This window comes from Thunnus maccoyii, chromosome 21, assembly GCF_910596095.1.
Source record: "Thunnus maccoyii chromosome 21, fThuMac1.1, whole genome shotgun sequence".
Taxonomy (NCBI): Eukaryota; Metazoa; Chordata; class Actinopteri; order Scombriformes; family Scombridae; genus Thunnus; species Thunnus maccoyii.
Genome location: NC_056553.1, coordinates 15,804,535 through 15,832,529, shown reverse-complemented (window position 1 = coordinate 15,832,529; position 27,995 = coordinate 15,804,535). Strand labels below are relative to the sequence as shown.

Below are 27,995 nucleotides of genomic sequence, written 5' to 3'. Positions count from 1 at the left end.
ACACACAGAGGAAATGCGAGAACAGCAAGATAGCAGGGGATAAACAATGTGAAACAGAGGATGACCTTTTAAGTTAAATATTAACTTGTTTTACTGGCATAGATGAGGCCATACTGTAGTGTGTACATCTGAACTACAGGGGGGCAGCATTAAATTCAATAATGAGCTTAAAATCCTGATGAATATATTGGAAAAAACATAGAGAACAAACAAAATATGCATTTATTGACAAATTATCAGACAAATTTGCAGGATTACAAACAGAGACATTTGAATATATGCATTTGGCACTAAAAAAAACACAAGAAGCAGGAGTGCCATAACAGAGCTTCCTGTGTTTTGCAGTTTGTGGTTCTACAAAAACATCTTATCAATTGAGGCCAGTGTAAGAATCTAGTCAAATACACATGTGAAGACAAACCAAACATCATAGCACTGTTAAAAGACCATTCATTTCTGTCACTTCAATGGGTTTGATGTTATTATTCAGTTGACATTCATTATTCCTACTCAATAAAAATGAGAAAATTATTATAAAAAAATCTGTTGTGTTGACTGAAGGAGCTGATGGTATATTGGCTCTACAGTTTGGGTTTATGTAAATTATGTTCTGTATATTTGGCAGATTTGTAGACTTCTCTCTAGTGAGCATATAGTTTCTCAACAAGAGGCTTGACTTACTTGCAGTCTAATAAACCCCAGGATGTCCATTTCTACCAAACATTAAAATACTTTCTGCCAAACAAAGCCTCTCTATTTCAAACTTGTATAGATCAAAGAAATTATATCAATGCTCCTGACATTCAAGTGGACCTTCAATTTGCCTCCTAAACGGACTGGCATGAAATGAAACATGACTGTGCTTTTAGTGGTCTAAGCAAGCCCAGATAGGTCATTAGTTTTCTTCAGACTTTTCAGAATTGTTGTCTTCTCTGGGTTTAAACGTGAGGGCAACGCTGTTGATACAGAACCGCTGACCTGTTGGGTCTGGTCCATCATCAAACACATGACCCAGGTGGGAATCACACTGTATGAAACACACAAAAACACAAAAGGACATAAAGTTGAAACAGAGTTTATAATTATAAGCTATTCTGCTTTATACAAAAACTGCACACAAAGCTATATTATTAAAGCACAACTTCACTAAGAAAACTGAACTTCATAACCCAGAAAACTCACATTTTTACAAAGGACCTCTGTCCCAGCACTCCCAAGGCTGTTGTCAGGGCGACGAATGATGGAGGTGTGGCTTTCGTCCCGCTCCCATGTCCCATGAGCCTCTTTGAAAGCTGGCCAGCCTGTCCCTGAGTCATACTTAGCCTCTGAACTATCAAGAGAGAAACATTAACTCAATTAGTATCTACCAATACAGCATGAATAATAGAATTCATTCTTATCAACCAATAACAAATTATTGGGCAAAATAATTGCAAGTTAAACTGCGTTTTTAGATACAGATGGCACATATTCTCTCACTACTGTGTATTGTTAGTAAACTAGGGGCAAAACAGGCTTTGTATATGACTACTGTAGTATTTTTCTGCCAAAAAGCTTTCTTATCAGATATTCAAGTGTACCAGGAAGTAAGTGATTAAAAAAATCATAATGTGGGCGGTGTATTGCTTTAAAGCTCAAGTAGCAAACTGTTACCTGAAAAGCGGAGTGTCACAACAGACACAGTGGTACATTCCCATTTCGTAGTGGTTCAGGTAGATCCCACTAAAGGGCTGAAAACACCAACAAGAATTAGGGACAGAAACACAAGACTAATGGTTGTGTATCAGGATGATTTGAACATGTTAGTTTGGTTGCCATACACTCAAGACTTTGCAAATGCAATATAGTAAACTGTCTTTTTCCAGCAGAAGTCTCCTATGAGTTCAAAATTCTACAAATCAAAGAGAAGTGTTTGCTTTTGCCAGTGGTGCCAATTCATTGTTGATGGATGATCATCTATTTTCAAAGATTTGAATAATTCCTGTGGAAATGTAATAATACATTTTCAACTCATGTTAAAAGATGTTAACTGTTAAATGCACTGAGTACAATCAAAAACAAAATGTGATGTAGAGTTTGCAAAACATGAACAACTAAATTACATGCAGAAATCACTGTGTTTCAAGCTAAGTTCTGTTTCTCAGGCTGCTCTTACTTCATAATATACCAAAGGTTTGTGGCTGTGCTGTTTGAACCTGACACAGGTCAACAATGCAGTGATGAACAAAGTCCATCTACAACTGCACTGTTGTTTATGAGATCATATCTGTGTCAGTCTGGTAGGCTTAGACAATGTTGGTTTGACACAAATCAGCGTAGCCTACTTTCATTTAAGGCAGGTACAGTACATGAATGTGACAGTTAATCACACAGTGCAATACTTATAGAATCTAATAGAAACAAATAATATCTATTATTATTTGTTGGTGTGTTGAGGTTGTGATGGGGGGTGTACTCACCTCCTCAGTCCCCTTCTCTCTGGTGACTACATACTGCTCTGGGGAGAGTTTCTTTTGCCAGTTTGTAGTCTGATTATAACGGGTGAGAGATTGCAGGCCTGCAGAGGGCAGAAGTCATAGATGAGTTTGTGCTACATGGAATATAGAATGACCTAAAACACACTGGTTCTGATCAATTAAGTACATAACATAAAACTTAAAAAGCAGATAAAACAACATCAACAGAGTTTCCTGAAACTATTCAAATCAAAACCCCAACATTAGATCACAGACAAAGAAACCTTTTTGACAACAAGCATTAAATGTTTACTGCAGAAGGACAGGTAGGTACCAGAGGAGAGGGTGATATTCCTGAACAAAGCAAAAATCTAGCTTTATCCTAACTTCTGAGGTAACACCAAAATTCAACTACTTCTCAATTTATTGGAGAGCCCTAAGCTCAGGGGACCCTTTCCCTCCAGTTGGAGGAAATCAAGCATTAACCAGATAACCCTCTCACAAAATCGTCCCTTGTAAAAGATCACAATGCCCTAATATCCACCATCCAAATGAAAGCTACAGGATGCTGCACATGCGGGGATCTTAAGCCTAAAGTTGGACAAAGAAATCAAAATTCCCCCCTTATACCTTGACTGGTGGATACAGGACGGATGAATGCTGGGATCCTCCTCGGTAACACCGCGGATCTGGCTGTAGCGTGCTGAGAAACAACTAAGAAGAGACGAGCGGCGAAGCGAGACATGTTTGCTGCTGCAGTGTGTATCTGCTGTCTAAAGTCAAGTGCAGCTTTCAATGGAAGCCAAGTGCGCTCACTCGCTGCAACGAGTTCGCGCTGGTCCTCCCTCGGCTGATCCAGGCAGTTAGCTGGGTGACCCGGTCAAAAAATCACACAGCGGTAGGTCAAAGTGGACTAGGTTGAGTGGTTTTTATTGCTAGGCAATGTGCAAAGTTCATCACACCGTAATTGTGTTGCGGCTTTGTGGCAAGAAAGTGTTACAGATATGTTGATTGTGTCAACAAAAACTCAAAATTCACAGTAGGAATATTACATAATGAAGTCATGAATCAAGTGAGATAGCCTATTAAAAATTAGACACGCCAGAGGATTGTTATTTAACGCGACAGTGTGTCTCATGCATTTTTTTTTTCAATTTGCTGACCTCAGTTCAGACACAAACTGCAGGTTTAGAATAGAGCTGCAACAATTAACCAATCAATCGATTAGTTGCCAACTATTAAATTAACTATTTTGACAATCAATTAATTGTTTTGAGTCATTTCTTAAGAGGAAGAAGAAGAATTTTTTAAAATTTCTTTAGTTTTCCATGACAGTAAACAGGGTTTGTGTCGCATCTGACTTCTGACTTGGTTCTGTAGTTACAACATATTGTGAAGCCTCTATGGAATAACCAAGGTTAAATCATGTGTTTATTATAGAAGCCTTATTCACACATGAACAACATTTTCCTTTTGGACCATAACATTTAACTAACAGCTTTAATCATACTTTATAGTGTGGTTTCAGGGTCTGCCATACAGAAAATATGCATACAATACAAATAGATTCTCTACAATGTAAGTAGAAAGTCTGGTCACAGCGTTACTATTATTTACTATTACTTATTTACTATCTATAACTACTGTGTTGGTCTATATAGTTTGGTACTGCACAGCAGCAGGGGTATTGGCTTTCAGCAGGCTTCCAGGCTGGTGCATGAGGTCTACTATGAAGCGGCTCGGCTGTGATGAGTGCCCATTGCTAGAGGGATTCTCTTTGAAGAGGAGTATCTCGTTCCAAGCCCTGTTGTACTCACCCCTGACAAGAGTACAGCTCATTCCAATGCAATCAGCTAGACACTGCAGAAGTAGAGAGAGGAGAGGATACAGGTGAGGGTATGATTAGGATGACAAAACAGATTGGCAAAAAGTTGAAGAAGTAAGAGATTGGCACATGACCATGTTGGGTGGTAGTTAATTGATGGTACCTTGAAGAGAAGTGCCCTGTGACAGTAGATCCCCTTGCCGATCATGCCAATAGGAACAACATTAGACTGAAGCTCAAACTTGAGCTCGCTGAGGTGCAGCTCCCATGGGAATTCATGTAACTTTTCCATCTCCACTGCTCCGCCCATGGCTTTGCTTACCAGCCTGACACCCAAATACATGCACAGAAAACACATTACATTGCAGGAACCTTCATAAACTGTTTGTTTTGTATCCCAAAGTCTCACAGTGGTTACATCAAGTTTGTTGTAGGCTGAGCTGTAAATCTATATAATGCTGTTTTGTGCCATCCTTACTAACACTTCAAGAGTTGATGAGCATATACAGTTTCATTTTGTTTCCATGATTTTAAGTTTTTTTTCTTACAAGAAAGGACTGCTAGTTATGCAACTTGGTATGAATGATTTTCTACTCTCTTCCTGGTGACAACTCTGCATGTTGGTTACGTGCTGACGCCATTAATCAGTCACCTGGCCAAGGCGGCATACTGCTCCCATTCATCATTCAGAGGAAGGATGGATTCTTTGGCCTCTTTAACTAGATCCTGCAATGAGACGTCATTCATCATTTTCCACGGTTTCTCTGTAGGAGACTCTGGCAGAGCCTCATCTTTCTGTTTGTCATCCTCCTTCCTCCTCCTGTGCAGAGAGACAGTAAATTAAAAAGAAGTTCCTGTCTTGAAAATAGGGAAGAGTATCAATGGTAATTTTACAATACTGATTCCTAGACTTCAAATTCAATACTTGGTGTGACAGTTTTAAGAGCCTGTACATTTCAACATGCAATATAGTGTCTTTTTCTGTTTAAAACTGTGTATAAATTGCGCAGATCTAAAAATAAACTAGGCCATAATTTATTCAATTTATTTCCCAAGAATCCTACATTTTGAAATACCAACCAATGTTTCAATAGCAAAAAAAAAAGCACAGCACTGTAAGTAGGATAATACAGAAAGCTCCTCCACCCCGAGACATACACTGACACACACACCTTGGTGTCCTGCGGTCTGCCTTGCTGCTGGTGTCTGTTTCTGATGTGTTGCTCTGACTGTCTTCTGGCACATCCACTGTCTCGCTGCCACAGGAGGACAAGAATAAAATGGTTTATATAACTGAACACAGCACTGTTATTCTATTTTTCACTGTTCTTTTAGTATGTTTTCAGTTGTTGTAGTGTGTGTATAATATTTAGGTGTAATTAAGGGCATTTTATTTTCTTTGGGTTTTTTTGTATTAGGTAATACATATATATATATATATATATATATATATATATATATATATATCCCACAATAGTTTGTGTCTGTACTTGCATGCATAGTATGTACATTGGAATTTGTATGCTTGTGTGTCAGAGCTATTCTATTTTTCTTCGTTTACCAGCATCCAAGAGAGCACAGCACAGATACACACATAGGCAAACAGGGTAATAATATATTGTTATCTGCCATTTCTGCACATATTATTGTTTTTTATATGAATATGTACCACTAACACTACCACTGTAGCTAAATATTGTTCTTCAGAATTTGCAATCAAGCCTCTTTCTCTGTTAAAAACAATCATGACCAAAAACTTGTAATTGTCTAATTGCAGAACTTCTAGAGCCGCTTCACTACCATGGTTTACCAGTCTACCTCATTCTTAAGTTTTTGAGATATCCTGCACACAGACTGACATATAAAAGTAATTAAGACATGTTAGGCTCTGCATTTGCTCAGGAGGTAGAAGAAATAAAAATGCTGAATTCATTCCAAAAGAAGCATTTTGATTCATTGGATTATGTAACAGACTGCTTAAGAATGCTGGAGATGTTGTGTGAGTGTATGCATGCTGACGGAGGGGGGGGGGGGCATGTTGGAAATGAGGTGGACCTGAGGTACCCTGAGGGCCCTCTTTTGGAACGTTAATATATCACAATGCTGAAAGCTTGTGGGAGTGTGACTGCGTGCTTGTGTGTGTGTGTATGCACAGCCTCTAATACATATAGTGTGTATATGTTTGTATTTGTGTCTCAGTCAGTGTGGATGTGTATTGTGTGCAGGCATCTGTATCTGCACACTCATGGATATGTATGTGCACTTGCTTGTGCATGCGTGTGGTTGCGTGTGGAAGTTCAGAAGTCCATTAGTCTATACACAAAGACTCTTTTACTCTGAGTTTGTTGCCATCTTAAAAAAATGGGATCGTTTACCCGATGAGGCCACACTAGTGAGGCGCACTGAAGGCAACAAGAGAGAGGAGAAAAAAAGAGAAGAAAAAGGAAGAAAAGTGGAGCACTGGATTGGAGCAGACAAGGGGAGGGTGATAGTAATCTACCAGCCACAATAAACTGCACTATCTAACTACATGATGTGACTGGTAGTGTAGGAATCTTGTCAGGTTCAGCCAATAGTCTGAACCTGCTTGCATAAACCCAGTTAGTTGTCATAGTTCGCAGAGTTCCTGCATATACTTTCAGAATTCCACACTGTTATCCGTTCGTTTTTACTGAGCTGGAATATGATGTGTACAAATAATAATCAATGTTTTTTTCCAGTTTTTCAGAACTTAATGTTTTTTTATGACAAAAAATGTAACAAAACTGTTGGTCAGTGTGTAAAATCAGAACTTCTGTTGTAATTATGAAACTCATACTCTGTTGCTGTGTTGACAACAATGATGGGCCGGTGTCGGTTAACCAGCTGCTTGGACAGCTCCTCTAAAGTCAAAACCCTCTGACCTGAACGAGCCTACGGAAGAGAGACACAGAGAGAAAGTGAGAGCGAGGGCACTATTATGCCAAAAATCAAATGGCATCCTCTGCTGTGTTATCTTTTTCATGAAAGACAGACAAAACAGAGAAAACTGTTGTCAGGATCACATTAGTGAAAAAGATAATAACAGCAAGTTAAGGTTCCAAAATAATAAATTATGAGCACATCTGAATGTTTGACTTTTTTTTCTTTTCTAAATTTAGCTTATGTTCCTTTCTTTTGAACATAAACGTCAATAGAGTACACACATACTGTACACACACCTTCCCGGTGTCATAGAAGCAATCAGTAATAATGTCGGTGGAGGCCAAACAACCTGTCAGGCTGTATTTCAGAGACAGGTTGGAGTTAAGCAGACTGATCATGGCCAGCTCACTGAACCTGCTCCTACGATTCACAGACTGGTTGATTTCCTGAAGCATTTCCAGGGCTCTGAGACACACAAACACAACAGAAATACTAGCATATACAAATATTCAGACATCAATGATAAATATAAAAAATGCACACACTGACATGCATGTGCACATATCAGAAAAATAACCCATAAGTTCTCATGAAGCCACACATAATACTGTCCTATACTGCCATCTACTGGCTACTTAAGACACTACTTTGCGTTGGCACCAATGCTCTATATTTCTACTGTGCTCCTTATGTTCTGCATTTTCATGATTCATCAGTAATAAATCATTAAAATTTTGTACAAATTATTTTATTTTGAAAATGTGTAGAAACAATGTAGTCTGAGGAATGAAGTATTATTCAGCTTTTACCATGTCATTGCAGAAGAAAATGGTTCAATTTAGCTTTACTGGGACATTGTGTCATTTTTGTCTGTCATTTCAGTGTCTTACCCATATTTGCACATCTCCACAGCATTGGGCTCATCACTGGCACAGACATTGATTGTCAAGCATGTGTTGCGCAACACTTCCTTATGATAGGAGCGCAGCAAATTGACCAGCGGGTAAAGACCTCCAGCACTTTGTAGCTATGTTGGACAGGGAGTGAATATTAGGGACTCGTAGAAATCATATAAAAAACTATTGTTTATAATGAGCATTATTTTTAATCTTTTTAAATAGATTTTGTTGTGGGCTGTATGAACTGATATTTATTTTATGTAAAACATGCATCATCACCAACCTCTGTCTTAGCATCCACATCACACACTAGCACAGCCAAGCACAGTGTGGCGTTGACCAGGACCTGTGTATCTGTGGATTTTAAAGGCTCAACCAGCGCCCGTATGGCTCCATATGACAAGATGCTGCAGCGGATGACTTCCTGTCCTGCCATGTTACCAAGCGTGGCAGCAGCACTGGCCACCGTCCTGGGACAGCTGTCCTGGAGCTGCTGAACAAGGAACTCATGACCTCCAGCCTCATATACTTCACTGGAAGATACCACAGAAATGGTTAACACTGGTATAAAAACTGACCACAGCATCACAAAGTCACATGTGCATATGGCATACTATGTAATGTGTGTATGACATGTAAGTTTAAGAGAAAACAAAGATTAAAAGTAAGGATAGTGAAGAAATAACGCATGGGAGGCAGAGTAGTGTCCCAAAACTGAAGGAAACAGTAATATTGAAATATGAAGCCAGGAAGTGAGAGGTGATGGGTGCAGGGAAGATTTGTCTGGGGAATAAAAAAGTTGAAGATAGAACAGAGAGAGGGAGAACTGAGAGGAAATAAATATTCAGTGAGGGAGAACCACAAGGAGACAGAAGAAACATTAAATCTTATATGAAATAGTGGAGAGGAAGGCTTACTACTCAATTCTAAAATACCACCCTCGCCCAAGCCTCACTTTTACAGACTGCAGATGTATCACTTAATGTTTTACATGTTCAGCAAAAAGTTATTTATATTATAAATACTCTGTAGCACACACACTCTAAGGGCCCAGAAATTGTTACATTTATTATACATGCTAACATGCATACACTATTTCAATGAAAAGCTATTTTAAGGAATAAAGTATTAAGGGATGCATTTGGGATGTAGGGATGTGCTTCTTAATATCATCAGTAATGTTATCCACACAAATAAAGGCAAGAAATATAGTGTTATGCCCTCATAAAAGCAGAACGTATGTACACTGTGAAAACAAACATATATGAGTATATTATGTATCATTTTCCAAGAGTAACAGGATATTGGAGTGGATACAAATGCACTCAGAGGGAGGTAGGAAGTCAGGTGGATTGTCAGGTTATCTGTCACTCACAAGGCGTTGAGCTTGTTGCTGTGTGTGAGGTTAGAGAGGGCCTGGGATGCTGCCTCTCTCAACGCCAAACTCTCACTGCTCAGCGCCTGTACCACTGCAGGGATACCACCTGAAACACACAGAAATCCAGCTCATTCACACTTCATAGTGGCAAGTGTATTGCTGTTATGGTTGTTGTGTGAATGCGTATGGATGGTACCCAGCTCTCTGAAGCTGTCTTTGCTGGCAAGGAGGAAGCTCATGGCGGCCACAGCCTGGCAGGTAGCTGTTTTCACGCTGTCGTTCGGCACAGACAGAAGCTCTACCAGAACCTTCTCGACATCCTGCTCATGGAGCAGTTTGCGATTCTCGGCTACACACACAGGCAGACATGCATATACAAACACACACATAACATAGACAGAAAACACATACAGCTATGATTAAAGTGTCATATATTCCTTTACAAACCTATAGTTTGATAGTTACGATGCAATTATCGCTTGTTTTTTTTCTGTGCTTACAGCTCTTAGCAACTCTGGCGATGCATTTAACAGTGTTGGATTGGATTTCAGGAGCAGTGGGAGTGAGAACAAACTCCATCAATCTAGTCAGTCCTCCACCCTTGTGGATCAGCTGGAAACTCTCACTGTCAATCAGACAGTTAGCAACTACCTGTAAGGCCTCAGCATGAAGGTCAGTGAAGTCCTGTTTGAAACAGAAATATAGATTGCAGAACTTGAATTGGATAGAAAAGGTATTAGAATTTGAGAACAAACGCTACTTTACAAAACCCTCCCCATATTTTTCTTCTCATTCTTAATAACACTAAGGGGAAGATGAAGATATACATGAGCATGTGTTCTCTCACACACATAGCCACCTTGTTATTGAGGATATCCATGAGTTTCTCAAATCCCTGCTCTTCCCTGAAGGTGTTGCGTGTATCTTTATCAGTGGTGATATTCTGCAGTGTCTTTAAAGCCAAATGCTGAATGACGAGAAAGTCCGACTTCAACAGTTCCAGAATTGGAGGGATCCCACCCAACTCATGCACTGCCAGGCGACTTTGGTAGTCCTTCATACACACAGTACAACAGAGGAAACAAGAGGATAACATGGATTTTGAAAACATTTAAGTTTCAACCATCCAAAGACTATATGTTACAAAAAACACAGTAATATATTTTGAGATACAGACTGAAAAGCCTTATAAGTGTATAGCCTTGTAACCGCCTTTAGGCTGACAACTCTGAGTCACCTGAACCAGGTAGAAGATGGTCTCTAGTGAGTTCTTCTCAACATCTGGGTCTGGACTGGAAAGCAGCTGGATTAGAGGTGGCAGGCCTTTGTTGTCAAAGATCTTGACCTTACAGACGAAATCCACTGACAGAGAGGCCAAGCACAGTGTCGCAAACTCATGGACAACTATATCTTCTTTAATAGGAGAGAAAATAACATTTAAGACAGGTGATCTATCACGATTGCATGTAACACATACTGTATTTTCAGAGTGCCTTGGAAAAAGGAATGGCATCTTTTATGTTCTTTGTTTTATCGCAGCTAATATACAGTAAACAACTACTTCTGAGAGTCTATTCATCTTGCGAACAAAATTACTAACCTTCAAGTGACAGTTTGTCAATGATTGATGGAATGATGTCTATCTTCTTCAGGGCAGTCTTTACATCACCTTTTAATAAAAACAGAGACAAAGTTAACCACTCTGTATTTCAGTGAGCCAACCCATCAGCCAGTCACTAACTGTGAATTGTGCAGCAAGTCAGCAAGTCATTTAACATAGTGAACTGCCTGACAAGCAGATAGACAATCAGGCATTGGTCTGTCAACAAGCCGGTCGGTCACCTAAGTCGTATAATAAACCAATGCATTGATGACGTATGTTTGTTTGGCATACTGTTGGTGGCCATGATGCCCAGGGCCATGAAGGCGTTGCGTCTGACCAGCTTATTGTTGTGAGTGATGAGCTGACAGAGAGGCTCCAATGCCCCAAGTCCCAGCAGAGAAACCTTGTTCTCATCTCCTAACAACAGGGGGAGACAAGGAGCAGTAAATTCAGCATAGTGTCAGACAGAAAAGAGTGCCTGTAGGCAGTTATTACTGCAGTGTAAGGACTTTTACATAGGAAGTAAGATGTGACAAATGGACAAGTAGAAATTTTGTGAACATTTGAAGGCTTAGTGGAGGGTTGCATACTGTACCTTTCTCTGCAAATGTGTGGATCGCTTCACAAGCTTTGATGAGAATGTCCTCCTCTGGAGAGCTCAGCAGAAGTACTACTGTTGCTGGGGTTTTACCTTCAACAGGCAGTGGGTCAAACTGTGAGTGTGAGGAGACAGAGATGTAAAACGCCGAACGTTAGCAACGCTTTACGACAGTGTTACAGTAGATGATAATGCTCTTATTACATGACTCTCACCGTCTCCTTGCATGGAGTTTCGCTCTCTTTCTTCACTTTCTTTCCCATTCTGTAGCCTAATGAGAAACTGCATTTTATCAAACTGTCTAAACAGCGTTTATTGATCGCAGATAGACGTTAAAAAGCTGCTCAATGTTTCTAGCTTTATAAATTTAGTCATAAACAGAGCTTATAACTACAAAGCTAAACCAGCTAAGTTTGGCGAGGCAGGTAGTTAAGCTAGCTGTGTTTACAAATGACGTTTACGTAACCTACAGATAACCATCTTAAATCCTCCTGTTGACTCACTGATATTTTACACTAATAATGAACACGTTTAAGACTCATAATTAGGGCATAGCTACCTGTCAACCACAGGAACCAGACTGTGAGTTTGGTGTTTTGGAAAAGGAGGTTGACATTGCGTTGCTAGGCAACGGGTGCCACGTTGGGCTAAATGGGGAGGGGTTGAACATGTACTTCTTTTAACCATGTGTATATTATTATAATTCTTATAATACATCCATGTTATTGACCTGTTATCTAGCTACAATATATTTAATTAACCAATATCAGACATTATTGGCTTTAAATTGTGGGTTAGACAAAGAAGTAAATACTGCTGCTTTTTTTTGGGGGGGGGGGGGGGGGGGGGGGGGGGGGCAAGATTGATGTAGCCTAAATGTAGTCAGGACTTGAAACAAAGTTAATTCAAGAATCTGTATTCGTCACATGCACACCATGGTGCAAGTGTATAGTAAAATGTACCGTGAACTGTTAAATGACTGTGCAAAAGCACAAAACCACAATGTGTGTGTGGTCTCAAGTATTCCTCATGCTGTAGGGACGTCAATCTGTTTACACAGTCATGTTGTGGGGACTCGCCTCCCTTATGGGGACAAAAAGCAAGTCCACTTATTAATTTTAGGGTCAAGACTTGGTTCAAAGTTAATGTTAGTTTAGGGTTAAACGTGGTGGTTATAGGTTAGGATCAGTCTTCAGGAAATGAATGTAAGACATTGTAATGTCCTCTGAAGTGATCTCTCTCTCTCTCTCTCTCTCTCTCTCTCTCTCTCTCTCTCTCTCTCTCTCTCTCTCTCTCTCTCTCTCTCTCCGTGTGTGTGTGTGTGTGTGTGTGTGTGTGTGTGTGTGTGTGTGTGTGCTCGGTGTGTATAGGGGTAGTATTGAGGTAACTGCTGCTGTGAAGAGTGAATCATAAAACAAATGAGCTCTAAAGCATCAGCATCTCCTGCTCTTAGAGAGTCACTGACACAGCAATGTGCCAGTGGAAACAGCACTGTATGCAGCAGAAAACCAAATGACCTCTAAAGACATTATACCTCTGATGGTGTGCGGAACATCATCACGCTGCTGCATGACGCTTAAATTGGCTTCCGATTCGAAGGTTAAGTGAAAAATTAAGGGAAATGTAAAATATGATATTTAGCGTTTCTCTAGTTTTTAAGTTGTTGAAATAAGTCTCTATACTGTTTAAAACCCTCTTTCAGGGTTTAAAATGTCAGCAAGCAAAATTAATTTGATTCATTAAAAAATAAAATTAAAGTAATTCTACATACACACAATCAAACTGGGTTTCTCTTTCATTCACAACCTTTTAATTATATATATGACATTGAAATCTACAAAATCAAATCTGCAAAAACAGGCTGATATATGCACTGAAGAGGAGCATAGAGGGAGGGAGGGAGGGGGGAAGAGGGGGGTTGCAGCGAATCAGCGGAGCAGACACTGCAAAGCGCAGGCTGGCTGTCACCTCCCCTCCGTCGAGCTGTCAGTTGACATGAACCTCCATACCGCACACGGATTTGATCACCCGTTCATCCCACGTCTAAATATCTGCTCCTCGGCGTTTCAACCGGGACAACAACATGACAGGATACACCCCTGTTATCTCCAGGGACTGACCACAGACGCGTAGGAGGAAGGCTGAGCCGCTCGCTGGTGTTAACAGTCAGTTAGCTCGCAAGCTAACAGTGGCTAGCAGGTGACCGGAGCCCGGCGCTGCTTTGTGCCGTCAGTTAGCTGCGAAGGTCGGACTGGCGTTAGCTGGTAGTCGAGCGGTTAGTTAGCCATTCAGCACCACTAATGTGTCATTTTAATAATTAGTTGTGAGAAGCTGTGTGACATTTTGGTTTTCATTCGTCGCGTTGTTTCCCACTTTTGCTGTTTTACTGCGTTTACTATTACTACTATTTTTATTTTTTACAAAAGAAAAGATATCGTTGATGTTTGCTTGCTAGCTAGCAAGCTGGCTCTTTAGCTAACGGTATGCTAACGCCAGCTCAGTGAGACTTCACATCGCAGGGGAGCTCCAGACGAGTCAAGGAAGGAAGAGAGGTGGCTTATGATGTGGGCTGAGGGAAGTGGCGGACTGTTAGGCGAAGGAGAGCAGCAGTATTAGCTTTAAACACATCGTATTTTCCTTATATTTGTCATTGTCGAGGGAGGGCCATCGCGTCAGTCAAGCTGTGTGGGACGTTGGATGAAGAAAATAATAATAGGGGCACTTTGACTTGCAAGCTGGCTAAATGAATAGTATTGGTGTCAACTGAGTCGTGAGCTTGTGGCCATTGTGCCAGCTTCAAGGGAAAACACTCTTGTCAAGATTATCGCACAGACTGCAATAACCACCCAGTTTACTTAAAGATGGCTTCAGCGAGCAGTATTGCCGCATCTATTGCGAGCAAAACGAAGACCAAGAAAAAACACTTCGTTGCTCAGAAAGTGAAGCTCTTCCGTGCCAGCGACCCTCTGCTCAGCGTGGTTATGTGGGGAGTCAACCATTCGGTGAGTCAGACCGTCTAATGTCCTTATGATGTGACACATTAAGCCTGACTTGCTGTCAGATATCAACCTGTGTGTTATTGCAGTTGATTGACAAAAACCGAGATGACAGTTGTGCAGCGGTCGGCTATAGTGCTGTCAACGTGAATGTGTTACAGGCTGCAAGTGTGCTGGTGTCCAACAACAAATCATTAGCTGTATGTGCTTTAGTGAGCTTAGTTTGTACAGTAACAATTTACATGATATTACTATTGCATGGATTTCATGTATGCACTAAAGTAACCGTGTGTGTATGTGTGTGTTAAGTGTGTGTTTTGAGCAGCTAACCCCTCTTTGGCTTCCTGTTATGCACATGTAGGATAAGCTCCTAGGGCTCTATGTCATGAGAGAGCAGATCTTCCCATGCAAGACAGCTTATCTCTGCTCTCCGCTCTCTCTTTCTCTTCCTTTGCTGAATATTTGCACTGGGTCAACACTCATATGTTGGAGAGAAAGCAAACTTGGCCAGCAGAGAACATACAAATATTTCTGGCACCAAATCCCAAGTTTTAAACCCTTTACTAATGTTTTACACACATTATTATAACACACAGAGAGATGGTGCTCAGTCAGCAGACTTATGCATATAATCCACATTTCTTTCAGTTCCTTCATTCTTCCAATCTTTATATGAATTGCCTCTCCTTCATCCTTTACTCAGCTTGTTTCTTATAAACACAACATGGTTATTGCACTAAAGCCTGCCTGTTTACTGAACGTTTTTATCTGGTGTTTTAGATTTAGGAGAACTGCTTTCCAAAATGTAAACAAGAGAGCCGAGCAGTAAGTGAGCAGCAGCACTCTAATTCATTATACTTATTCATCCAGTAAGAAATTATTACCATGTGGCAGCGAACAGTGTCAATGAGGAAGATAGTACAGTTTATATAAAAAACAAACATATTTTGGCCTTTTGATGCAGAGTGCTTCTCTGGTCTCTTGCTCTTTATTCAGGTTTGCCTGTGGTTGTCCTGCTGGGTTTTTTTTGTATGTGGCAGTGATGAAAAAGTAGCACAAAAAAGTGGAGCCAACATTGGCTGCTTTAGCAAATTAATTCAGAATTCCTCATCTCAGTAGGAAAAACCATTAGGGCATTTCTCTACAAGAGCCTAATTATTGGTAAGTACAGGGCATTGACATAGAAAAAACACTTTGTGAAACTTTATAACCAAAAGGCCACTGTAAACATCACAAAAGTGGTTCACATGAAGACTGTATGCCAATTTATGATGTTTCCAACTTCCTATGTATTATGTCTGGCATTCTTTTTGGTCCGTTTCAATTTTTGACCACTGCTTCTCTTTGTTGATGCAGTTTGACATATCTTCTCATTATGTCAAAGAGTGTTTCCTTTGACGTATTTAACAAGATTGCAGTTTTTTGGCAGTATATAGCAGTTCAATTGCACCAGCAATTTGTGCTCAGATGATTTGACCTTACTTGAGCTGTGTTTGTTTTTTCATGCTGCTTTGAAAACTCATACTGTTATACTCATATCCACAGCTCTTTTTTTTATTTTTTATTTTAACAGTGTTGCAACTATCTAATGCAATATCTGCGTATTGGTTTGAGGAATCCTGAGATTTTTGATGGTATCTGCGTGACAAACGCACAGCACTGAGGGCACAATGATGATAGGGTCATTACAAAACATGTTATCTCTCTCAATTTAGACAGTAGCATTTGATTTTTGGCCTGGTGTTAAGGGTGGCAGTTTAGTGTGGATTATGTGGCGTCTAGATAGCCTGATGTGTGTGAGGCCAAGACAGCTAAAGATCCAAAGCTGTTATTCTGTATTTAAGCTGTAGTCCGTAGATGGGTTACAGTCACCTGTTTGTGGTGTTAGGCCTGATGGGCTAAAGAAGGTGCACAAGAGGTTTACTTCCATGTAACTATGCTTTACTAATTAATCATTCACCTTTTTGAATGTCACTTGAAATGCCTGAGAAAAATGAATGTAGATACACTGTCTGTTTACTAACAGATTTTGTTATCAGATATCACTTAAGACATATATAAACAAGACTGTCATCCGAGCAAGCACACAGTATACCTCCCTATAATAGTATAGCTATATACTGCAGTTATATAGTCTCTGTTAAGAATCTGACAGCGTTTTATTTTTGGATTGGAATCATTTAGATCATCTGTCTGTCCAGTAGAGTGAATGAATAATTTAGGCTCATATCATAAACTTCTCAGTTTCATTCAGATGCCGTAGAACTGTGTAATGTGCCGCTGTCTCTCAAGCATAAAGACCTACACAAGTTTGGAGAATACATGTTCAAACTGTTCACTTGGCTTTCATAACACAGAACAGGGCTGCCGCCAGCACATTTCCTTTTTATGCCTTAGGCTACCTCCACTGCTGCTTTTCTCATCACTTGATAAGGTACTCTGTTTCTTATACTGTTGGCAACATAAAAATGACTTTCCATGCCGGGTTACCAGATTGAGCTTCTGAGTTACTACCTGAGGATGTGAAGGTTGCAATTTGGAGAGGAATCTTAACCTGAAAGCTGGTGTAAAGGGGTCACAGATAACACAACACTATGAAGGAATGAACTGAGGGGGAGGCTTGAGAATGCAACCAGACTGCAGCAGCAACATGCAAACACATGCACACTCACATTCTGCAATATGTAACCCCCCACCTCCCATATCCACTGTGGCCTATCTGTCAAACCCATACACTTTGGCTTTTCCTGAAAACCAGACTCTTACAGTGTTATTGCTATGAGAGCAAAAGAAAGAAACCACTGAAACTGCAGAGACCGGTCAGTTAGTTACTGTTGACCAAACAGATGAGTCATAGAAACTACCTCTCCATTTGGCCAGTGAAACACGCCATGTGAAAAGGATAACTGGATTACCAAGAAGCATATAAATAAGATGAGAAATGTTTATATGGCCCAGGAAATTCAGTGTATGTCATCAGAATTATTCTTGCGTAATAGCTGAGAAAAGCCAGGGATATGTGTTTTGAAATTTCAATGTGAGGAAAAGATATGTGGCAGCTTGCTGAAAATAACCCTCTTTGACAAGTAGCCCCAATTTTACTTTAATCCTAATACTTTGATATTTGACTTGCATTGCTCGGACTCTAAATAGGCTACACAGCTTATTGTTTTACAGAAATGGATTGAGGCCAAAGCTAAAAAGTTTTTTCAGTGGAAATCTCTGTTGTAACCCTTGGAGCTTAGTGAGTGTAAAAGTTCAAACAAACAAGATTCTACAAGGTCAATTTCAAACTCATCATTACAAAAACATCTCCAGGTTTTAAGTCTGCATGACATTACAAATAAAGAATTGGTTTTGTCAGTATTTTCTGCTGCACTGAGTTTACAAATTATGATTGAGCTGCCTCAAGTCATAAATATGGCTGTGTGAATTCTGTAAATGTATGCCTTTCCCCTATTTATTCTATGCTTGTGAAACTAACCTTCTGCTTAACTCAATACCTGTGTGAGAGAAATATCCATTCTGTCATGCTAAACACCCCACTGAACATTAGACGTGGACAAGAATGCAAAATTTTGTTTGAAGATATTTTTGAGTGCTGAGGTGCACTGTGCTTGTGTTTAAACCTGGCATTTCTCATAATATCATTTTGCAAAAACAAATGTCATCAAGCACTGAAAGCATTGCAGTGAATTATGGTAATCATAATTCATTGCATTTTTGACACATGCAAACTAAATAGAGAGACTAGGTTTGAAACAGATAAGTCATACCACTGCTGTTTGGTCATAAGATTACTTTCTGTAATGCATTTCACTGTAAATAGGTAAAAGTAAGTGACAACGTGGGAAGAGAGAGGAGGATGACATATTTCAAGGTCACAAACCTGAATCAAACCAGGGACATTGAGATGACATATTATGCATCTTACATAGCTATGCAGCCAGGACACCCTGCTTCTGCTCATTTCACTCATGCTGACATGAACAGAATAGAGACTAAGCATAAATATAGCCTGTAGGATATGCCAACAAGGTGACCAATTTGTTAGTAGTTGTAGCCTATAATATACTGTATATGCTTCACCAATGTAGCGGCAGTCAAATACATGTAAAAACAAAAAAGCCCTAAATCTTGGCTCTGTAATACATGAACACTCTTGTCATGTTTTAGCCTCAAAGTAAATAACACTAAAAACAAAACAAACAAAACAAAACATTGTAAGGATGAATTAATGGCCTATCTCTGTGAACACTGACTCACAGGCTGTAGTTACTTCTTCTAACCATGTTTATGTTAGTATTGTTAACTCGCTTAAGAACAACACTTATTATTGTAGGATTTATTGGCATGAATTTGAGGTCCTTACAGCATAGTCAGAAATACTGAAAATTACAATGGCTCTTATGCCAAGACACAATCTTCCCAGTTACCTTTGACAAACTAATTCTAAAAATGTTTAAAGGTGCCAAACACCTTGCGTTAGGTGTTTTGTTTCTGCAGCGGGAAATGGATCACAGTCTCACTTACTGCCTCACTTTCATATTAGGGATGCACTGATCCGACTTTTTCAGTGCTGATACTGATACCGATACTGATACCTGGGCTTTAGGAATTTGCCGATACAGAGTACCCATCTGATACCAGTTTTCATTAATAAGCTGTATGCCTCAATGTGTGAGACTGGGATCAGTCTTTTATGTGTATGGCAAAATCAGGCTTGACTTAAACATTGCTTTCCTAATTTTGTAAAACAAAATGTAACAAATAAATACACAGATATATATTTACTGAATTGCTATTTATTAAAACAATGGTATCTGATACCAGTTCGGCCCGTTGTCCCTGATACCTGATCCAGCTATTTGAGTCAGTATCGGACCGATCCATGCATCTCTCCTTCACATATTATATGAATTTGTAAGAAGGGGCTATAGTCCTGGCTTGTCTGTCAGCTCTTTTTGTAAATCCTTAGATGTCTGGGTTCACTGTTGGAATAGAAACGTGTTAGAATGAGTTCTGGTGTAGGTTTTCGAGTAGATTTGTCTTTGTCTGGAGAGCTGCTTTGTCGCAGTTTAAGGCACCCACTGTGTAATCATAGCCAGCGGCTCATAACCTGCTGTTGCAAGTCACCTGCGCTTGTCTTTTTAAAGGAAAGAATATAATTGTGTTGAGTCCCACATTGCTTTTTATTATTTTATCACAGACCTTGGGAAAGTAAAAATGTTTGTAACAGTTTACTCTGTTGTTATAAAGTGCTACGTAAGTGACCCAAGTCTTTCCTTCCCTTTTCATTTTAGGCTTACTTAGGATTTACTTTTTCCCCTTAAGTGTCACTCCTTTCTCTCTGCATCTCCATTAAACTCTACCCATCCTGCAGGTTTATTCACTATTTTTGTCTGGGCGCCTTTTTGTGTCATCTTGTCTATGTGGCTCACTTTCATTCCCTGTATCTCTCTCTCTCTCTCTCTCTCTCTCTCTCCCCCTTTCTTTGCTGAATCCTGTCTCTCCGCCTGACTCAGAGTAGCTGCGTCTGGTTCTGTGGATAGCATAAAAGGAGGATACTATAAATATCTGCAGGAGTGACCTACAGCTAATATGTGTGATGGTTATGGGTGAGGAAAACAGAAAAGCTGGAGCTTCACATCCTGGCACCCTGAGGCAGTGACAGATAGAGGACCTTATGGAAGCAGCTTGTGGTTTTGTTCCAGTGCGTGTCTACAAAACTCTGCGAACACAACATTTTGATTACTGTTTGCTTCTGTGTGCATGCAAACGTATATGCACGTGCCTGCTTTTGTGTGTGTCCTTCACCACAGGGTCACTATGCCACTGCACACTCCTTGCCCAAATGCGATGTGACATGTTGCTGAGCAGCTTGATTCACTGAGCAGAACAGGCCATATACCATAAGCCTGTTTGTTGCTCAGTCAGTCTAAACCACTATATCCTTTAATAGCTGGCCTTTCGTAGCACTGACTTCACAACAGACATGCTGAGCTGTCTCTGTGTATGTATGTATGTGTGTGTGTGTGTGTGTGTGTGTTTGTGTGTATACCTGTTGATGATAATTATTTCTACCTTAGTCATTTGTCATTTAGTGTTTCAACACAGGAGAATGAGCTCTTAGTGTCTGGTGTAAATACAGCAGGTATTCACAATTCAAGGGAAGACTACTCTAAGCTTTTAATTGCACTACTGGTGTCTTCCTCAGGTGGTGAGTTTCATTCTTACAAGGCTCTGTTTCTCACTCACACACGCTTGCACGCACGCATCACTCCTTTTACCACTGCTCCATTTTTATCATCTGTGTGTCCTCATTATGGCTGACCCCTGAAGGCTGTGGTTACGAGCAGAGGGAGTAATACCACTAACCCCTGACACTGAAGTTGTCAAAGGTGATTCATAAAATTGGGTCACATACAGCCATTGTCACCATCAAATTTTTAGTTGCAATTTGAGGTTATAGAGAGTGGTTTCAAGAGAACATGTATTCATGTTTCTTAGAATTTCAGTTAAAACTGTTGTTAAAGTCATTAAGATACTGCTACTTCAGTTACAAGATTATCTGAACTGTAACTGTACAGTTGTTATCTTGGCGGTTTCAATATAATATTTATTATTTAAAAAAATATATACATATATTCACTCAGAATGGTAGATTTACTCCTCCCTATCTTCTTTTTCTCCCTACCTTATTTTGTGTTTGTTCTTAATACAGGCTAACCAATGAAACTATGACATGCACACCCACATACTGTTGTTGTACAGTGTTTGGAGCTCATAAAAGGGCTTCAGTAGTCTCTTGGGGTTTGCTGTGTTATTCTTCTTGTGGATATTGTTTAAATTGCCATATGATTAATGGGTCTGGGATTCATAACAGGTCAGGTAATGATGTAATAGCTTTGTTAAGTATTCAGTGAAATGTCAAGTCCACACTCGGTACAATCTACTACAGCTGCATGTGACCTTTGATGCCGACTATCTGACAGTTAAAGGGCAAATCTCCATCCCGCAGGGTGTGTATGTACTATATATTATTATCTTTGTGGTGTATGAATATCATCTGCAACTTCAGACGCATGCATACATGTTGTGGACAGCAAGTATGCCAGACACATACTGACAATTTGATGAAGGCTGGTGGTTTGTTTCTCGTTAGCCATTCCCTAAAATGTGCAAGACTGATTATGTTAAGTGCTTTGGTGTGTGTGTATCTCCCTCCTAGTATATTTACACCTCTACATATTGCTTAATTGCATGATCAGTCAGTCTTGATGGAACTTTAATTAGTGCCACTTACACTGTAATGTCTTGTAAATAGGCTTAGGGGAAGTGCACACTAGTGCCGACACTGTCTAGGAGTCTCTTCATTGGAACACCTGTCTCATTTCTCACATGTAATTGACAGCTTGACTACTTGACACAATAGGAACGCTATAGGATGAGTCAAATGGAAAAATGTATAATGCTGCTGTTTTCTCTCCCCCTCCCCCTAGCTGTCACCTGGTACAGTTGTTTCCCAGCTCTCCTCTTTATCTTTTTATCTAACTTACTGGCCAAAATTGGTATTGGCCCTGTTTTGCTTACTTCCTGACACCTGCTACCTTATAGGTAAACTTGCAAGAGCAGAGGACAAGAGCAAAAATTAGTAGATTAAAAAGAAACTTTAGCACAGCAAGGCCTTGAGCTAAAAGCTAACATCAGCATGCTAACATATTCACAATGACAATACTAACAGGCTGATGTTAAGCACGTATAATGTTAACCATGGTCACAATCTAACTATCTAACATTTCTTAATAGCAATAAAAACAAGGTACAGCTGAGGCTGATGGGAATATCAATAATAAAGTATTTAGTCATAAATAAAAGTATTATGAAGTATCTGATGATGGCACTAGAGGAGAAGTCAGGGATCACCACAGTCATCCTGTGGGCACCATACATATCTGTACCAAATGTCATGGCAATTCATCCAGTTGTAGTAGATGTTTCAGTCTGGATCAAAGTAGTGGACTGACTGACCAGCAGACTGACATTGACATCCCATGTCGCTAGCATGGCTAAAAATAAATCAAATATTGTAGATATAAATATTAGATTAGACTCAATGTAAGTATTACTAAGAAAGGTGAATTGAAAAGCAACAGAATTGGAAAGGAAAAATCTGCACTCTGTCCATCAATTGTACTCACTTTATGAGCAATGTTTCAGTCCTCAGACCTTCAACAGGCAAAATTCATACAAACAGCACCATACATATGCGTATGATGATATAACTTGGCTGATATCGTGACCAAAAGGAACAAAAATGCCACATTATTGTAATGACTTTTTTACCTTGGAGACACATTCTAGCTGTAGATTGCAAGTCAGTAAATGAATTATCAGAAATGAGAATAGATTAAAAAAAGTCATAGCTGTCCTGATCTTTCCTGTTCTTTGTAAAAATGTGTCCCTCCAGGCTACATATCCTGATGACATGTCTGTTTAGTCATCTTTTCTCATTTCTAGCTTCGGGAGAGGTTTCTCTCCACTCATTCCCTTTTTAATATCTTTACTTACAGAATTACCTGATTCATGTATTGATGTATCCAAATTTTTTTCACCAAGGGAAAGGAATTATGATCACTGCTGTCAACACTATTAGTGGGCTGTCATCAGTTAAGGGCTAGCTATCTGTCATTGTTCAGAGAGATAACGCAGTGCCATGTTGCTGACAGAGCACGCTCTCCTCACCAGCTTCCTGTCCAATGGAGCAACAGCACACACTTGCTTCACTCTGGGCCGGAAAACCAGTCTTCATCACCATGGAGACAAACAGGAAGTTGTGGTGTGAAATTTGTCTGCAAGTCTGATAGCTGCAGGGAGATGAGCAGATATGCTGGAGGAAACCGATTAAACAAAACTACATTAGAGCTATGCTGTGCCCTCAAGATAGAATAGAAAATTAAATTAATTTAATTTTATGATCAGGAACATTTGACACTACAACTGTAGAAAGTTTGGAATATGTTTTAAACTGAGTTTTCTGGGCCTCCTCCAAGGAACCATTATAACTTTTGATCAAACAAATATTTTCCCCCCATTTGTATTTTAGCATGAATGTGTGTCAGTATTGCATTAAAGTCCCAGTGAAATGAAAGTTAGAGCATCTTTAGCTTCTGTAGTATGATATATTTCCCAGTGAAATGGAATATTTGTACAGTTACAGGAGGGATTTAAATTAAATCCCTCACAGTCGATTGGACCGCTAAAAAAGTGGACGGGGCTTAGAGTTTAGTGCGATATGGTGCTGCAGAGAGAAACGGAGCTACAGAGGACTGTTGGCTCCACACACACCTCCCTCACGTGTTGTTAGATCAGGAGGAAGAAGATGGGGAGATGAATGAATTAGACCTCTGCCACATTGCTTTGGAAATGAAAACAAGGTTTTTACCCACAGATATCCAAACACACATCTCTTCCTATCTCTATCCATATTGCTCAATTAGCTACTACAACCCACAAACAGTGAAGTGCGGTTTTGTACGACCAGTGTGGCTAGCTACTCACCCCAAGTCACATTTGATTGGATGAACTTTTCTAAACGCCCCTCAGTGCAGGATGAGCCATAAAACATTTGAAACTGTTTTACAAGAAGAGAAAAGACAGGGATTTTGATATGAAAATACTTTGATACTGATTTTTTATATATATATATTTGGCATATAATGAGATAAATTAACACAGGGACACAGGATTAAAACATTTTAATTATACAGGGTCTTTAACATTCAGTACACTAGTGTTGTCACAGATGTGTATGTGTGCTTGGTAGGATTTGGCATTGTCTCTGCCCTTGTGTGAAACACAGCTTTATTGATTAGGCGACATCTCCCCTCTGAGTACCCATGATGCATCTGTGCTATAGCATCACTGTGACGTTGGTGCCTGTCACAGCAGGGCACTGAAACATAGTCGGATGTGGCATCTGTGGTCTCCGCTTGCTCTGCTAATGCCCTCTTTTCTATATCTTTTTTTTCTTTTCACACTTTCTTCTCTTTTCCATATTTTTGTCTTTATCTCAAGGTTTTTCTTCCAAAGTTTTCTCCTGCTGTTATTTTATCTTTTGTTAACTATGCACACTAATTCTGAAAAATGTTCTCATGCTTCTTCTCTTTTCTCTTCTATTGCTGTAGAAGCTTAAAATAACCCTAGAGAATATTTTAAGTGCAGAGATGTTAAGTTTGAATTTTAACTCTAACCTGTAGTAAGAAGACATCAGACCCAAAATAAACAACCCTGTTCTTGAAATGCTACTGTACTCAATTAATGCATGTTTGCTGAGCTGGTTAAAGGCAAAGTCGAAACAGTGTACAAAGTCGAACCTTTGCACATCACTGGACAAGCTTTTGCAGAGTTCAGCATTAAGAATTGTTTTACATTTAGTAAAAATTAAACCACATGAGGAGGTCAGAGTCCTCTTTGTCAGACTCATTACCTTCAGTGACCGTTACAAACAGAATGGAAACATCTCTGTGCATGTAAGCATTACTACTTATAAGCTTTAAAGTAGGAGATTCTGGGATATCTTTAGTTTGTCTGATAGGAGATTTTAGCCAACCACTTCTGCCAATATACTGGCTACTTGCTGCCAGCCTCTGTCTTTGGTATTGAGTTTAATTGTTTATGAGCCACTTCAATCTGCCTTACTCGCAAGCTGCCAACAAACAGTATACCTGCAATTCAACACAAGGACACTGTCACCTCCACAGTGAGGGTAAAACTGACATCATATCTATCTGGTCACAATCAATCATGTGAGTGTGTGTGTGGGCCAGTGGCGAAGTGGAGAGTCATAGATTATGAAATCAACCACTGGGAGAAAGTTTAGATCTGAGGCTGTTTGGGGAACTAGGCCCAGATCTCTGACTGAACAGTTAACTCACATAAGTTGATGTCTTATGGACTATTGGGCAATCCTTAATGTTAAAACTCTAGCTCTAAATGTAGCACTTGAGCCACAGAAATATACTAAGTTAACAGGCTGTAGGCTCCAATGGGTGCTCCTCATGGACCAACCTATTATAATCAGTAGGTTGGCATAAGATGGCTGTAAATATCAACATTAATTTCATAACCATGTAATATATCAGTATTAGTCCAGAACAAAATCATGAGCATTAATATCATGAAGGTGTTTAAGGCATACTGTCTAAAAAGCGCACATCTTAACGACCATCTGAAGTATGCCAAATGCTTTCATGGGTCAGTCAGTCATGCTGAGGCCATTCTCTGCACCATCTGCTGTAACACTTCTGCAGCATTACAGGATCATAGTCAGTCCCCAATGATAGAAGTATTGGCCACTTCTTCTAAGACAGCTGCTGGAATTGTGATTTGATACCACCTCTTGTCTGTCTGCACAATCCTAGCTGTGAGCAATGTATAAAGCTTAAAGCGCATTTGGGATTGTGCTGTAGAGCAGCACGCCTACACACTTTATGATTAATGTTTTAGTCAATCACAGTTTGTGTATTTGAGTTTATTCAGCACACCTACACTACAAGTGAGCTTGGTGGAATGACAGGTTATTAATAGATTCAAGCAACCTGCCAGCACCCTGTCCTGCAGCCAACAACAAATGCGCATACACATACACACACACACACACACACACACAAACACACACATCATATGTGCATCAAGCTGTGCGTGAGTCATAACAAATGTCAGGTCTATGTATTACAGCAATGTGATGCAGGACGGGCTCCTAATGGAAACTCCTGCAATGTACCTTATGTGTTTGAAGTCCCGCCGCTGTTTATTCAGTGTGCGAGGTTTATCGAAGCGCTCTGTAATTTTACATTCTGTTGCATAGATATCATGACTGTAAATACAAATCATTAAAAGTCATTTACGCGTTAATGGTCTTATTCATCTGATAGTCCACAACATGAGAGAGTAAGATGTGAGCACTGAAAAGATGAGTGCTCCCTTTTTATTATTTTTATCTAACGTCAGGCTTAGTCGTCTGATTTTCAAATCACATTTCATCACGGTTTGTGAACACACTCAAACTATAGAAGATTAGAAAATAGCCGAGCATCACAGACTGCAGGATATTGCTAAGATTATCTTTCAAAACAAGAGCAACACATAACCTTGCTTTTACACACATGTGGTTATGTGTTTCTGGCATCTCTCTCTCACTCTCTCTCTCTGAGACACATAGACACAATATATCTCTGTCTTTCACACATATACTCTTCTCTCACCTGCAAGCCGCCATCTTGTCTTTATTTATACATCGAAAACACCTTGAAGCTTCTGCAGTCCTGGCAACATTTCTACTTGCCTCTCCCCTACAGCTGTCCTTCAAAACCTGTATGCTACATCAGCCTGAAAATCTAATCTGTAAACTGCTCACATTGCCAGGTATGCTGTACCGGTATTGATGGACGATGCAGACCAGAACTCTGGCCTGAATCATAAATTAGCCCTAGTAACTTGTCATCAGGCTGCTTTAATTTGGAACACCTTATTTTACTCAGTTATCTTAGATGGTTAAGAAATGTGACATTAATGATATGAGTAGGTTTTGTGCAGCAGGGTGGTGAACTGTTGTCACTCTTCCCAGTGCCAGAAGCATATACATGTGTGTGCGTTCTGTTACACTGGTTGTCCTTTCAGAGGAAGAATATAGTCATACGAGCATTCATGTGAAGTTATGTGAGCGCTGACCTTTAGACTAGTCTGTAGAAAGATGAACTTTATTGGGTTGAATAATATTGCATCATGAAAAAGGTTACATGAGTTGGGGTGTGAAGCACACAACTAGCACATGGTTGAACATCTACATTAGTGAGTAATGGCTGAGTAATGGATGCACAGCTCCACTACCAGGCTTGTGTCAGATGTTTGTCCAAATGTGTTGACCAAATGAAATAAATGTGCTGTTTTTTTCTCTTGAAGCTCTGCCACTGCATTTGCAGGGATTCATTTCAATGTTGATCTCACTGATCACAACATCATGTTTGTCAGGAGTAATGATCAGTATTTTTCTTTTTAAGTATTTTTAAAATCTTCTAGGCGCCTAACTGACATGTTTTGGACTGCTGTGTGTTCCTAGATACATCACTTATCTCTCCTACTTTCCTATGTTTTTCTTTTTTCCCAGATAAATGAGTTAAGCCATGTTCAGATTCCCATCATGCTCATGCCAGACGACTTCAAGGCCTATTCTAAGATTAAAGTGGACAACCACCTCTTCAACAAGTACGGTCTTTTTTGAGTATATTAGTTAATTATTATATTTGACAAACATTATGACACTGTAATTGTATTT

The 27,995-nt window shown here is 39.7% G+C and overlaps 3 protein-coding genes across 3 annotated transcripts in view; 1 reads left to right on the top strand and 2 right to left on the bottom strand.

The window, feature by feature from the left end:
* Nucleotides 1–199: 199 nt before the first annotated feature.
* msrb2 (methionine sulfoxide reductase B2) lies at nucleotides 200–3,321 on the bottom strand. Its single transcript, XM_042400148.1, has 5 exons — nucleotides 3,087–3,321; nucleotides 2,460–2,557; nucleotides 1,654–1,730; nucleotides 1,183–1,330; nucleotides 200–1,027 (listed from the first exon to the last, which is right to left on the bottom strand). Exons 1-5 carry the CDS (start codon nucleotides 3,199–3,201, stop codon nucleotides 896–898), a joined length of 570 nt encoding a protein of 189 aa, XP_042256082.1. The 5' UTR covers nucleotides 3,202–3,321; the 3' UTR covers nucleotides 200–895.
* Nucleotides 3,322–3,860: 539 nt separating this feature from the next.
* armc3 (armadillo repeat containing 3) lies at nucleotides 3,861–12,329 on the bottom strand. The gene is made up of 18 exons (XM_042400147.1): nucleotides 12,223–12,329; nucleotides 11,879–11,934; nucleotides 11,661–11,778; nucleotides 11,357–11,482; nucleotides 11,063–11,131; nucleotides 10,700–10,875; nucleotides 10,322–10,516; nucleotides 9,963–10,146; nucleotides 9,659–9,811; nucleotides 9,460–9,568; nucleotides 8,368–8,617; nucleotides 8,076–8,212; nucleotides 7,482–7,650; nucleotides 7,100–7,194; nucleotides 5,454–5,537; nucleotides 4,934–5,101; nucleotides 4,445–4,607; nucleotides 3,861–4,316 (listed from the first exon to the last, which is right to left on the bottom strand). Exons 2-18 carry the CDS (start codon nucleotides 11,924–11,926, stop codon nucleotides 4,110–4,112), a joined length of 2,451 nt encoding a protein of 816 aa, XP_042256081.1. The 5' UTR covers nucleotides 11,927–11,934; nucleotides 12,223–12,329; the 3' UTR covers nucleotides 3,861–4,109.
* Nucleotides 12,330–13,593: 1,264 nt separating this feature from the next.
* pip4k2aa (phosphatidylinositol-5-phosphate 4-kinase, type II, alpha a) overlaps nucleotides 13,594–27,995 on the top strand; it is a 30,831-nt gene continuing 16,429 nt past the window's right edge. Inside the window, exons 1-2 of the mRNA XM_042399273.1 lie at nucleotides 13,594–14,665; nucleotides 27,828–27,925. Of these exons, the coding sequence (XP_042255207.1) occupies nucleotides 14,525–14,665; nucleotides 27,828–27,925 (239 nt within the window). The 5' untranslated portion in view covers nucleotides 13,594–14,524. The remainder of the gene's footprint in view (nucleotides 14,666–27,827; nucleotides 27,926–27,995) is intronic.

Coding starts and splice junctions, on each gene's coding strand:
- msrb2 (XM_042400148.1), bottom strand. CDS start 3,201: ATGTCTCGCTTCGCCGCTCGTCTCTTCTTAGTTGTTTCTCAGCACGCT. Junction 2,558..3,086: donor TCCTGTATCCACCAGTCAAG/GTATAAGGGGGG, acceptor TGCCCTCTGCAG/GCCTGCAATCTCTCACCCGT. Junction 1,028..1,182: donor CAGAGGTCCTTTGTAAAAAT/GTGAGTTTTCTG, acceptor TGTTTCATACAG/TGTGATTCCCACCTGGGTCA.
- armc3 (XM_042400147.1), bottom strand. CDS start 11,926: ATGGGAAAGAAAGTGAAGAAAGAGAGCGAAACTCCATGCAAGGAGACG. Junction 10,147..10,321: donor TGGATATCCTCAATAACAAG/GTGGCTATGTGT, acceptor TGTTTCAAACAG/GACTTCACTGACCTTCATGC. Junction 8,213..8,367: donor ATGTGGATGCTAAGACAGAG/GTTGGTGATGAT, acceptor TGTCCAACATAG/CTACAAAGTGCTGGAGGTCT.